Source organism: Danio aesculapii, chromosome 8 (assembly GCF_903798145.1).
Source record: "Danio aesculapii chromosome 8, fDanAes4.1, whole genome shotgun sequence".
In the NCBI taxonomy this organism is placed as follows: domain Eukaryota; kingdom Metazoa; phylum Chordata; class Actinopteri; order Cypriniformes; family Danionidae; genus Danio; species Danio aesculapii.
Window position 1 is genome coordinate 54,281,112 of NC_079442.1, and position 13,683 is coordinate 54,294,794.

At 37.0% G+C, this 13,683-nt stretch overlaps 2 protein-coding genes across 2 annotated transcripts in view; one reads left to right on the plus strand and one right to left on the minus strand.

The window, feature by feature from the left end:
* Positions 1-13,683, minus strand: part of lrrc2 (leucine rich repeat containing 2) — a 148,010-nt gene that overhangs the window by 49,310 nt on the left and 85,017 nt on the right. The gene's annotated exons all lie outside the window — the stretch shown is intronic.
* zgc:101664 (uncharacterized protein LOC450064 homolog) lies at positions 39-5,170 on the plus strand. The gene is made up of 3 exons (XM_056464223.1): positions 39-146; positions 2,400-2,661; positions 4,637-5,170. The coding sequence occupies exons 1-3, from the start codon at positions 129-131 to the stop codon at positions 4,972-4,974; spliced, it is 618 nt and encodes a 205-aa protein (XP_056320198.1). The 5' UTR covers positions 39-128; the 3' UTR covers positions 4,975-5,170.

Consider the following 13,683-nt stretch of genomic DNA (forward strand, 5'->3'; position numbering starts at 1 on the left):
ACGCCTGGAACTTCAACTTCCGCTGTGATGGCGCCGCCTGTCGTTATAGTTAGCGGTGTTAGCATGTAGCATGTTTACTTTAAAGAAACCAGAAAAAGACGTAAATATGTTCATAAACACGATGAAATATGTCACAGGAGGTGAAGGTGAGTGGAAGAGCAGGTGACCGGTGAAGTGAGTAATTGATTTATTCATTAGCTGATTAAATAATGGACTGTCAGACACTTTTATAAACAAACACACACACACACACACACACATACACACCTGCGAGTGATTTCAGCTCCTCTGTATGTTTAATTGTATTGTAATACATTTAGATCATTAAAAATTCACATTAGATTGCACATTAGCACGTGTTTTAATTATACATATTATGAATGCTGTGTTGTTTGTTGTCGGTTAAAACAAAACAAAAACATCTGCAAAACAAACACTATTGTTTGTATTTTGATTAACGTTAAATGCGTCCAGACAGTTTCTTGTTCACGTTCAGAACTTAATCTGTATATAAAAAATGCTCCACATACAGGTTTAATCGATATTGTAATGGTGTTGTTTAGCTCGTTGTGTATGTAACACTATCAGTTTAATGCTAAACTTGGTGAAAATAATGTTTAATGGCTGAATTTGGGTAAAAAATGTGAAATTTTATTATTGAGATGGCTGTTTTCTATGTAAATATCTGGTAAAGGGTCATTCATAGTTGTCATGTAAAGCTGGATTATCAGCATCATTATTTATTTGCTGTTTAAATAGGTACATATATTGCAGATAATGCACAAAGTTTTTAATAAATTACTTCCAAAGGCAATTCAAAGCATGAACAAGTATAATTTAAGAGGAATAAGTATGTTTATAAGGCAAGGGCATGAACTTGTGTTAAAAAAAAGTGGATATACTGTATGCCTGTCAAAAGGTAAATATATGGAATAAATGTTATAACGGATTTCATATTTTTTGCTAATTTGACTTTGCTAATTTAAGAAAATGTACAACTATGAAATTATAAATAATTGTATTAGTACTCAGTACTTTTACAATAATTATATGACAATAAAAGTGATTTGATTTAGTCGGTACCAATAGCCTAGTTGTTAAGTGTGCCGACATATAGCACCATAATGCTCAGGGCGACCCGAGTTTGATTCCTGGCTCGAGGTCCTATGCCCATCCTTCACCTCTCTCTGCTCCCAATGCTTTCCTGTCTGTCTTCCATACTATCCTATCCCAATAAAAGGTGAAAAACCCCTAAAAAAGTGATTTGATTTGGATTATTTAAAAAACTGAATGTTTAGTCAGACTAGGCATGAGTCAGTATAAGATTCTGACTGTATGATAACCTTGGATAAAAATATCACGATTTCACGGTATTGTGATCACTGCTCTAAAATAAATTCTTTTTAAATGTCTGGGTAAAAAACAAAAACCCCTTTATCCCCTTTGAAAACAATATATCCTATTTCTTTAAAGATTTCTGATATTTTGGAGCTGTAAACATGTCAGGCTATATAATTGAAATGAATCATTGACTTCTGCTGTCTTCATCAGTTTCAAAAACACAGATTTCTGTACAATTTAAAACAACATCTTTGGATATTTTTTTCTGTTGGAGATACTATTCTAAAAAACAAAAGTAAATAGAAAATCTTACACGTACCTTAGGGACGGTATTACAGAAAATTTTGGCGGTATTAAAACCTTAATCCAAAATCGCGGTATACCTTGAAAACGGTTATCATCCCAGAGTCAGACTATTGAAGTGTTTGATGAATTGTGCATTTCTGTAATCATGTATGTTTGTAATTATGTCTGTGCATTTTGGTATATGTTTAATCTATCTTTTTGATTTTGGATCAAATTTAGTGCGAAGTGTTGTTTATTAGTTATCAATTGTAGGTATAGTAAGAAAGGCTTTAGCCTGTGTTTTTGTTTAGTTACTAGTAAAATTGTTCTTTAGTTCTAAGAACCAAAATAAAAATAACTGAATTGAATTAAAAATGATTTAATTAAATTTCTGCACAAAAATGCTTTTTTGCTTATTTCTGGTCCAAATATCTAAAAAAATTCTTAAATCAACATGCATTTTCTGGACAAGTAGAAAACAAGTCAAAATTAAGTGAGTTTTTCCTTTAAACAAGCTAAATAATCTGCAGTGGGGTAAGAAAAGTAATCTTTTTTTTTAAACCAAAAACTAATTGATTTTACTTACCCCCCTGGCAGATTCTTTTTTAAATGTAAAACTCATGTGAAAATTCAACTTTACACAAAACCATTTTGATCAAACAAATGCAGCCTTTTTTGAAATAGTAATGTATTCATTTATTTTCATTGTGACTGTGTGTTTGTGTCTGTCCGTCTGTCTGTCTGTTTGTTTGTCTCTGTGTGGGTGTTGTCAGGATGTGCGTGTGTGTTTCCATCCACTGTTGGAGGCCAGTGATGTGCTGGTGATCACACAGAGAGTCCTGCAGGATTTTCCCAGCAGAATCCCCCCAGAGTTCCGGCCCTGGTTCCCATCTGCATCCGACACACATCCACCAATCAGACCCCATAGACCCGCACCGCTGATCCCACATGAGGAGCCGCTGCGTCAGGGTGAAACGCAGAGCAGATCCAGAGCTGAGGAACAGAAATTCCAGCGCACGTGGTGTGTCATACAAGGTTATTAAGCTTTTACATTATTAAATACGTTTTCAAGTTCAAATTTTATTTCTCACATACACTACCTGACAAAAGTCTTGTAGGCTATCCAAGTTTTAGGAGCAGCAGATAATAACTGGACTTCTAGTTGATCATTTGGTATCAGAAGTGTCTTATATGAAAGGCAAAGGCCTCTAGATGAGGCTGATTTGAGCACAATATAATCTGATCATGTCTTGATGTTGACTGATTTGATTAGGACAGTAAGGTCTGACTCTGCTTAGACTAAAGTCTGCTCACTGAACCTTCAATAATGTCCAGTATAGAATATGTGCTCATGCTGCAGTGGAAACAGAATGAATATTGTGTCTGACTCCATCATGAGCTTGGAGGACTGCATCCATACATCTCTGACATGACTCAAATCACTGATTAATAAAGTCATCTGGAATGGTGAAGAAAGCCTTCTTGCAGGACTCCCAGAGTTCATCAAGAGTCTTTGTGTTCATCTTCAACGCCTCCTCCTTCATCTTACCCCAGACGTGCTCAATAATGTTCATGTCTGGTGACTGGGCTGGCCGATCCTGGAGCACCTTGACCTTCTTTGCTTTCAGGAGCTTTGATGTGGAGGCTGAAGTATGAGAAGGAGCGCTATCCTGCTGGAGAATTGTCCCTCTCCTGTGGTTTGTAATGTAATGGGCAGCACAAATGTCTTGATGCCTCAGGCTGTTGATGTTGATCATCCACTCTGCAGATCTCTCGCACGCCCCCATACTGAATGTAGATCCCAAACCATGATTTCTCCTTCACCAAACTTGACTGATTTCTATGAGAATCTTGGCTCCATGCAGGTTCCAGTAGGTCTTCTGCAGTATTTGTGATGGTTGGGATGCAGATCAACAGATGATTCTTGGGAAAAATGCAACATCCTCCACTTTTTCAAATGATCAACTAGAAGTCAAGTTATTATTTATTGCTCTTACAACTTGGATCGATGACAAGACTTTTGTCAGGTATTGATCATAGTTACACGCTGTACAACGGTCACTATAGCAGAATAGACAAACCTTTGGTCTATTTACTATGTACTTGCATCAAAATATAAATATTACTGTGTGTAATGACATGCATATATTTAAATAAATTATAAGTACAATATAAAAGCATGTATTTACACAACAAGTAAATTGTAAAGAATGATTAATTTCAATGTAAGTACATATTAGTTAAGGCCACTTAAAGGAGACCTGTTCTGCCCCTTTTTACAAGATGTAAAATGTGTCTCTGCTGTCTCTGATAAGTGTGTGTGTATTTGAGTTTGAGCTGAGAACAACACACAGATAATGTTTTCTACCTCTCTAAAATTGATCCTTTCAGGCTTTGATCCTGATTATGGTGTTTTGGTGACTGTCGCTTTAAATGCAAATGAGATTGTGCTCTTTTTCAGAAGAGGGCGGAGCTACAGACGCCTGTTCGACAGATGTAAAACAGCAGTGTGTGTGTTGTCAGGTGTGCATGTGTATTTCCGTGTGAGTGTGTGCTTCATGCTTCTGTCAGTCTATGTCGCTCCTGTCTCTGTTCATCTAAAACTCCACATCTATAATCCTGTTAGTCTATGCTGACATTATCTTCAGCAGCTCAAACACTCTAATGGCTAATGGACAGACGGCTGCTTCTCACTCAGGGCTGCTGTTTATGCTAATGAGATGGAGAGATGGGCACTAGTGGGCGGAGCTTTCCCCCTCTGATGACACGTACAAAGGGAGAATGTCAATCAAAGTGTTTCATTCATCAAGTCTGATTATAATAAATACAGTTAATTACACACTGGGATATTCACACACTGCTGACACACAACTGCGTTTAAACCTTTTATAACAGTGATTTTTGGACAGTAGATCTCCTTAAAGTGGGACAATATTAACTAATGCAACCTTAAAGTAAAGTGTGATGATTTTAGTTTTGCTGTACTAAAATACCTGCAATGTTCTCGCAGACAGAAACGCTCCTCTGCAAACCACACAGTCCTTTTCACGGCTCTTCCGGATGACCATAGAGAAACACAAACTGCATCTGCGGCAGAGAGTACGCTGGGCGCTGAGCGAGAGGAACTGTGCAGGACTGGAGGACCTCTGGGTGGGCATAAACAGAGCTGTCAGACACTCCCGTATGCCAACCTGCAACGCAAACTTCCAGAGGGCCCTGGCGCAGATATGGCTGTACTGCGACGTGCTGTACTGCGAATACATCGGCAACTTCTTGAAGCAGGAGTTCCAGCTTTCAGGCCAGATCACTTTATCTGTTCATAAACTGGGAGACATTATTAAATTATAAATCACTGGCTTTATATTTTTAAATGTTTTTTAACTTTTTTAACACTGTAAAATACGCTTTTTTGCTGAAAGTCATGCAGACTTGTGAGATGAAAAGTGAAAATTATCTTATTTATTTTATATTATTCTGGGATGCTGAAATTAAATGAAATATTATTTAACATCACTGAATATTTCAAGCAAAGAGTATAAAAATTAAAAAGTGTATGAAATATTATTTAACATTAATCACAAAACTCTTGCAGTGCAAAAAAAGCTTGTTGTCCTGCTTTACTTGATTATATCAGCAATTTCTTGAAGCATACAATGTTTTCTTTATATTCTTATCACATACTTAAAGTCAGTCTTGTGAGATAAAGTGAAAATGATCTTTTATATTTATATATTCTTGGAATTATTCAGCGATAATGAAATATAATACAACATCACTGGATCAGCAATAATAAAACTCTATTTTTGTGGTTTATTTTTAATTGCAGTGCAAAACAGTGCTTCCTGTCCTCCTTTACTTCATTATATCAGCGACGTTTAGAAGCAGGAGTTCCAGCTTTCAGGCCAGATCACATTATCTGTTAATAAAATGGGAGACCTTATTAAATTATAAATGATTGTCTTTTTAGTTTTAATACATGTTAAACAGCGTCAAAATAGGTTTTTTACTTGAAGATAAAGTCTAAATGATCTTTTTGATTATTATATTATTTGGTGGAAATGTGTGGTGATGTTAAAATTAATTTTCAGTGACGTTTTGAAGCAGGAGTTCCAGCTCTGTTATGAAGATCTGTTCATAAAATGGTAGACCTCAATAAACTTTATTGTCTTTGTGTTTTTAATACAGGCTTGTTAAACACTGCAAAAACAATGCTTTTATTACTTAGAGTTAAGGCAAGGCAAGGCAAGTTTATTTATATAGCACATTTCATACACAGTGGCAATTCAAAGTGCTTTACATAAACAGGAATAAAAGAAACAATTATAAGAGAAATAAAAACAAACATAAAAATGGTAAGAATAAAAATAAAATAAAAGCTGATAAAATGTGTTATAAAAGAATTAAAAAGAAGAGAAAAACATAGTAGTTCGATCTGTCGGACGTAGCACAGTGCTCATTCAGTAAAGGCACAGCTAAACAGATGTGTTTTCAGTCTTGATTTGAATGTGCCTAATGTTGGAGCACATCTGATCATTTCTGGAAGCTGATTCCAGCAACGAGGGGCGTAGTGGCTGAAAGCCGATTCACCCTGCTTTGACTGAACTCTTGGGATTTCTAATCTATTTGATCCTAAAGATCTGAGTGATCTGTTAGGTTTGTATTCAGTGAGCATATCTGTAATGTATTGAGGTCCTAGGCCATTTAGTGATTTATAGACCAGTAATAATACTTTAAAATCTATTCTGAATGTAACTGGGAGCCAGTGTAAAGACCTGAGGACAGGTGTGATGTGCTCTGATTTCCTGCTTCTGGTCAGAATTCTGGCCGCAGCGTTCTGGATGAGCTGCAACTGTCTGACTGTCTTTTTGGGAAGGCCAGTGAGGAGGCCATTACAGTAATCCACCCTGCTGCTGATAAAAGCATGAACAAGTTTCTCTAAGTCTTCACTGGAAACAAAACATCTAATTCTTGCAATGTTTTTGAGATGATAGTATGCTGATTTACTAACTGCTTTGATATGACTATTGAAACTCAGATCTGACTCCAGAGTCACACCAAGATTCTTGACCTTATTTTTTGTTGTTTGACCCTTAGAGCCAAGGTACGCATTCACCTTGAGAACCTCATCTCTGTTCCCAAACACAATCACTTCAGTTTTCTCTTTGTTTAACTGAATAAGTTTTGGCACATCCAATTGTTAATTTCATCAATGCATTGGCAGAGGGTGCCTATGGGGCTGTAGTCATTAGGCAGTAAGGCTAGGTAGATCTGAGTGTCATCAGCATAGCTGTGGTAGGAGATTTGGTTCTTTCTCATTATTTGGCTCAGAGGGAGCATATAAAGGTTGAACAGGAGTGGTGCCAGAATCGAGCCTTGTGGGACTCCACATGTCATGGGTGTCCACCTCGACCTATGGTCACCTATACTGACATAGTAACCTCTCCCTTCAAGGTAAGATCTGAACCATTTGAGGACCGTCCCAGACAGCCCAACCCAGTTTTCTAGCCTATCCAGAAGTATGCTGTGATCGACAGTGTCAAATGCAGCACTGAGATCGAGCAGTACCAGCACTGTTAGTTTGCCTGAATCTGTATTTAGACGGATGTCATTGATTATCTTTATAAGGGCGCTCTCTGTACTGTGATGTGGTCTGAAACCAGATTGAAAATTGTCCAAACACCCCTTGTAGTTTAGGAACTTGTTAACCTGGTTAAAAACAACTTTTTCAATGATTTTGCCAATGAAAGGGAGATTTGAGATGGGCCTGTAATTGCTCAATATGGTGTTATCCAGGTTGCTCTTCTTCAAGAGGGGTTTAACAACTGCAGTTTTAAGTGAGTTAGGAAAAATCCCCGAGAGAAGTGAAGCATTTACCACTTTTAGAAGATCCATTTCTAAACAGGTCAACACCGTTTTAAAGAATGATGTGGGGAGCGTGTCGAGACTGCAGGTTGATGTTTTCATAATTTGCACGATCTCTTCTAAGATTTTGCCATTAATTGCCATGAAATCGGACATAATGTCTAATTTCTTAAGTTGTGGTTGAGCTAGTCTGACGTCGACACAATTTGGCTGATTGGATGAGCTGATTGTCTTTCTGATATTATTGATCTTGTCAGTAAAGAAATGAGCAAACTCATTACATTTGCTTTCAGAGAGTAGCTCACTGGGAATCCGACTGGGGGGGGTTGTGAGTTTCTCTATCGTTGCAAAGAGTTTACGAGCATTGTTTACGTTGCTGTTTATAAGGCTTGAAAAGAAAGTCTGCCTAGCAGTTTTTAGTTCCATATTAAAAGCACGAAGACTGTCTTTATAGATATTATAATGGACTACTAGTTTCGTCTTTCTCCACATACGCTCAGCTTTTCTGCACTGTCTTTTCGTCATTTGTATTATTGGGGACCTAGTCCAAGATCCCCTTTGGCTGCTAGTTATCTTCTTGGCTTTAACAGGAGCAATGTCATCTATGACATTCTTAACTTTAGAGTTAAACAAATCAAGAAGAGAATCAACAGAGTCTGCAGATATACTTGGTGCTAGCGATATGGCCTTCATAAACTGCTCATTAGTGTTCTCATTTATGCATCTCTTTCTGACAGAGACAGATCTGTCTTTAATAGCTGGAGTGATCAATATATCAAAGAAAATACAGAAATGATCAGATAGTGCAACATCCTTAACAACAGTTGATGAAATGTGTAAACCCTTAGTTATAAGTAGATCAAGAGTGTGTCCACGATTGTGTGTGGGTCCTTGAACATGCTGAGTCAGATCAAAAGTGTTCAAAACAGTCATCAGTTCTTTTACAACATTGATTTCTGGATTATCAATGTGAATATTAAAATCCCCAGCAATGGTAAAATAGTCAAATTCAGAGGTTACTATTGATAACAGCTCTGTAAAATCATCAATAAAAGCTGGAGAATATTTTGGAGGTCTGTAGATAATGATCAGTAAGATACGTGGAGCACCTTTTAGTGCTATACTCAGATATTCAAAAGACAAAAAGTCACCAAATGACACTTGTTTACACTCATAGACATCTTTAAACAGGGCAGCAATGCCTCCACCTCTCCTATTGGCTCTGCAAACACTCAAAAAGTCAAAGTTTAAAGGAGCTGTTTCATTCAGAACTGCTGCGCTACAGCTGTCATCTAGCCAAGTTTCATTTAAAAGCATAAAATCAAGGCAATTTGAGCTGATAAAATCATTGACTAAAAGTGACTTATTGTTGAGTGATCGGATGTTTAAAAGTGCTAACTTAACAGTTTTAGCTGTTTTTGCTACAGTAGTCTCAGATTTATATTTAATAGACACAAGATTTGAGTGATTTGCTATACGGCCTGAAAAAGTCTTCAGTTTTCTGTCACGTAATACAACACATATATGTGTAGAGAAAGCTACAGGCACACTGGGTTCCTGCTTGTTCTGTAAACATCTGATAAAGACACTGTTATCTAAGCAGGCACCCGAGACACATCATGGAGAGCAGTTTTGTTCACCAGCTGAAGATGGTGCGTTGTTGTTTGGGCCCTGGCGGTGGGGCAAATGTCGGAGGGCTCTTCCAGCTGGGCTCAGAGGTGGTTGTGGAGCAGGCCGCTTTTTGGTTGGTAACTGGGGGCTTGCGGCGATGGAGTGTGAAAGTTTAGTTCCAGCATGCACCAGTTCCTCCATCTTTTTTGAGAAACCCAAGAGAGGCGAGCAAGGTGATAATGGGAACGTGTCTGGTGACAGAGGCTGTGGCTCTGGAGATTCTGGGTGCTGAAATATGTTTTCCTGGGTGTTTTCCTGAGGATCATTTTTTAGTGACGAGACATGATGCTGTTCTGATGCGTCACAGTCTGTCTGTGTTGAGCAGAGGGCCAGCGATAGTGTCTCTATCAACAGTGGGTGTTTTGGCTGCGTGGCGTTATCACTGTCCTTGGGTGATGCGTCAGCCCCAAGTCCACTCGGGAGCTGATTTGAGGTCCTGTGGTCATCTGGACATTTGCTAGGTGTGTATGTGCCAGTTGGATTGAGGTCAGTGGCACATACAGCTGATGGATGATGGAGGGAGAAGAAGATATTGTCCTTTAGCACCTTTGCACCAAGTTTGTTTGGGTGAAGGCCGTCTGATGTCAACAGTTGTCTTTGGTTCCAGAAGAGATTGAAGTTGTCAATAAAATTCAGTCCTTTCCTGTTACATGCTTTCTGCAGCCATACATTTAGACCAAGCAGCCGTGAAAACATGTTTGTCCCTCTTGCAGGGAGTGGTCCACTGATGAACGGCTGAATTTTCACTCTTTCAACTGTTTCCAAGAGCTCACAGAAATCTCTCTTGAGCAGTTCTGACTGTTCCTTCCGAATATCATTCTTCCCCACATGGATGATAATCCGTTTTGCAGTCTTGTGCTTCTTCAGAATTTCCTTAAGTTCTTTGTTTACATCAGAAACTGTTGCATGAGGGAAGCAGTATGTCATTGTAGATTTGCTCCTAAAACTCCTGATTATTGAATCTCCTACAACTAGTGTTCTTATCTCAGGTGCGATCGGAGCAGAATGCCGCTGTCTAGTCGGCCTTGAGCCTCTGTTCCATGCAGAGTTAGCTGCTGAGTCATGCGATCTCTGTCTGACTGCATTTGGGGATTCTTCACCCATATTACTCAATACTTCATATCTGTTCTCAAGCTGTATTTGAGTCCGAGCTGTATTTGGGGTAGAGGACGCTAATGCGGCAGCATATGATCTGACCCCGTGAGTACCCTTTGGTCTCGCACCTTGTTTATGCCAATGCTCATTTTCAACAGCTTTACTCTGTTTTTCTGTGCTCGAAATAGTGGTAGGAATAGATTTATGGGACTCACCGGCTATTTGCTGTGAGCGTCCACAATGACGCTGCAGTTCTGGTTGGATCGCAAGTAACTTTGTTTCAAGAACTGCAATCTTTTGTAGAAGTTTGTGGCAGTTTGTACAGCAGTGAGAATCTGAATTAATCCGATCCAGAGGCATTTTCACAGCCGTGTTTTCCCGTCTCAGGAATGTGAGCAGCTGATAGCTGGTAGCGGGAGGATTGTTTAGACGATAATTCCCCTCTTGTTAGTAAAGCTATATTCCAGAAAGTTTGTAGAATCGATGCTGATCTTCAAGCTGTGTCGTTTGAGCACTGTGCTGATAGGCTCAAGTTAAAATTAGGGTTTAAGATATAAAAGCAAGTGAGCAGTGAGCGGAGCAGTAAGCAAAGACGTCCGAACAGTAGCGAAGCAGGAAGCAGGAAAAACTTGTTAAAGTCAAACTTGTGAGATGACAATTACATTTACTCATTTAGCAGACGCTTTTGTTCAAAGCAACTTACAAGGTTGAAAAGTGAAAATTAATTATGTCAGCAATTTCTTGAACTACGCTATGTAGATTTTTTTTTATATTGTTTCCAATCCAAATATCTAAAAATCTAAAATAAATAAATAAATTAAAAAAAAGCCTTTTCTGCACAAGTAAAATATACTGTCTTGTTTTAATGAATAATCTAATGTCAAAAGGAGAACAAGATTATTTAGCTTCCCTAATTTGTTTTAATGATAAACTCATTTCATTTTGACTCATTAATTCTGAAAACAACACTATATGTTTTGCTTGTCCATAAAATGCTTCTTGATTTAAGAATCTTTAGATATTTGGACCAGAAACATCTTTATATATCTATATATCTTTATATACTGTCTTTATATATTTAATACACACTTGTAAAACGGGGCAAAAATGGCTTTCCTTACTTAAAGTCAGACTCGTGAGATGAAAAGTGCAAATATTATTTAGTTTTTTAATTGCAGAGGGAAAAGTGCTTCTAGTCTTCTTTACTAATTATATCATCAATTTCTGAAGCAGGAACTCCAGGTTTCAGGCCAGATATGTTCATAAACTGGGAGATATTATTAAATTATAAATCGTTGTCTTTATGTTTTTAATACAGGCTTGTTAAACGCAAAAATGCAAGTCTTTTTTTATTTTTATATTTTGTGGTGGAAATGTTTAGTGGTGTTAAATGAAATATTATCACTAAATATTAACATCATTGTCACAAAATCCCATTTGTTTTATTGCTGTGCAATAAATGCTGATAGTCCTTCTTATAATTTTTGGTTTGTTTCTAGTCCAAATATCTTTTCTAGACAAGTAAAAAATGTTGCTTAATTTTCAGAAATAATGAGTCAAAATTAAGTGATTTTTTTTTTCTTCTTTTTTTCTTAAAACCAGCAAAATAATAGTGGGTTGAGTAATTTATTTCAAGCTGAAAACACTAGCTGTGTCTCATTTCAGCGGCTGCATCCTCCGAGGGGCGCTGCATCATGGAAGGCTGTCTCATTTCAAAACAATTCAATTCTCCTTCAAATGCAGCTTCCAAACGTGTCCTTCGTTTCGCAGGTAAGGAAGGATGCAACCGGTGGATCTTTCATGACCTCGAACATCCTAAGATTCACTGATAACAGCAGGGCGTTTTTAAAAGAAGCCTCCGTTTTAAATGCAAGAATTAGGTTTTATTTTACTTGGATATCTATACACATGGTAAGAAACAATAATAGTATGACATGTCTCATTAAGAAGTGATTTTATATGCATGGTGAGTTTTTTTATGCATGAAATATATTAGCAGTTTTTGCCTTCAGATCGCTTTAATATAAGTTTGAAATTCACTTTGAGAAAAAGATATTACAAATTGCATTGCGGCTTATTAACTGCAGTCTTTATGACTGTAAGGTGATGAGATCCGTCTTCTGTAGGCAAGATCATCTCATTTCAAAACACTCGGTTTGGCCTGTGTGGACTTAGAAGGACTCAACTTCGAAGTCTAAATCCTTTGGCGAATGCAGCCTCTCAAATGAGACACAGCTAATCTTATTTTACTTCCTCCACTGGCAGATTATTTAGCTTGTTTAAAGAAAATAACTCCCTTAATTTCATTTATTTCTGAAAATTTGTTGCTTATCCGGAAAATGCTTCTCAATTTAAGAATGTTTAGATATTTGGACTAGAATCAAGACTAACTAAATAAGAAAAGTGTTTTTTCCTAATTGAAGGCAGTGGATTACAATGAAATGGTGAAATGTAATGTATTATTAGTTGTAAATGAGCTGTAGTTTTGATGTGAGACTTCTTATACTGGTGGTAAAATATACTGTGTTTTTCACATGCTTAACAGACATTGAATGTATTCCTGGAAAAACCTCCTGTGAAATAATTTCTTTATATTTTTAGCTGTTTTATCAGTCCAGTATTTGTTTTTGTCTTGTTTTAGTACAAACATCCCTAAATCAAAGTACAAAATATGAATAAAAGCCAAATATTCAGTCTTGTGTTCTGAAAATTAAGTTTAAAACAACAACAAATATCTGCTATTGAGGTCATATATTTTCATATAATTTATGTAATAATCTGACTCAATTAAATATTTTAGAATGTAGGACTTCATATCTTAAGTCAATTTTAATGTTGTTCAAATGTTTTTTGGGGGGGATAATGAATATGAATTATGAATCAATAGTGATGGTGTTTTTTAATGTGTGATGTTTTTAGTACAGATCCTCCACTGGACTCATGCTCATTCATAAGTTCTATGATTTGTGCAACTGATAAAAAATAAAAGCATCTGCTGAGCAGAGAGATTTGTAAATGATCAACTGTGTGCTTAATGTGATCAATTATTAAATCTCCTTCATGATGGCCAGTAATCTGATTGACTGATCGATGGGATGATTGATTGATTGATTGATTGATTGATTGGATGGATTATTTATTTGATTGATTTATTGATGAATTTTTTTCGTTTGATTGATTGATGGATTGTTGGATGGATGGATGGATGGATGGATGGATTGTTTGTTTAATAGATGGATGGATGGATTGTTTGGTTGACTTATTGATTGATTGACTGATTGATTTGTTGTTTGTTTGGTTGGTTGATTGATTGTTTGATTGAATGATGGATTGATAGTTTTGTTGATTGATTTATGGATGGATTGATGAATCTATTGATTGGTTGATTTATTGATTGATTGATGGTTTGTTTGTTGGATGGATGGATGG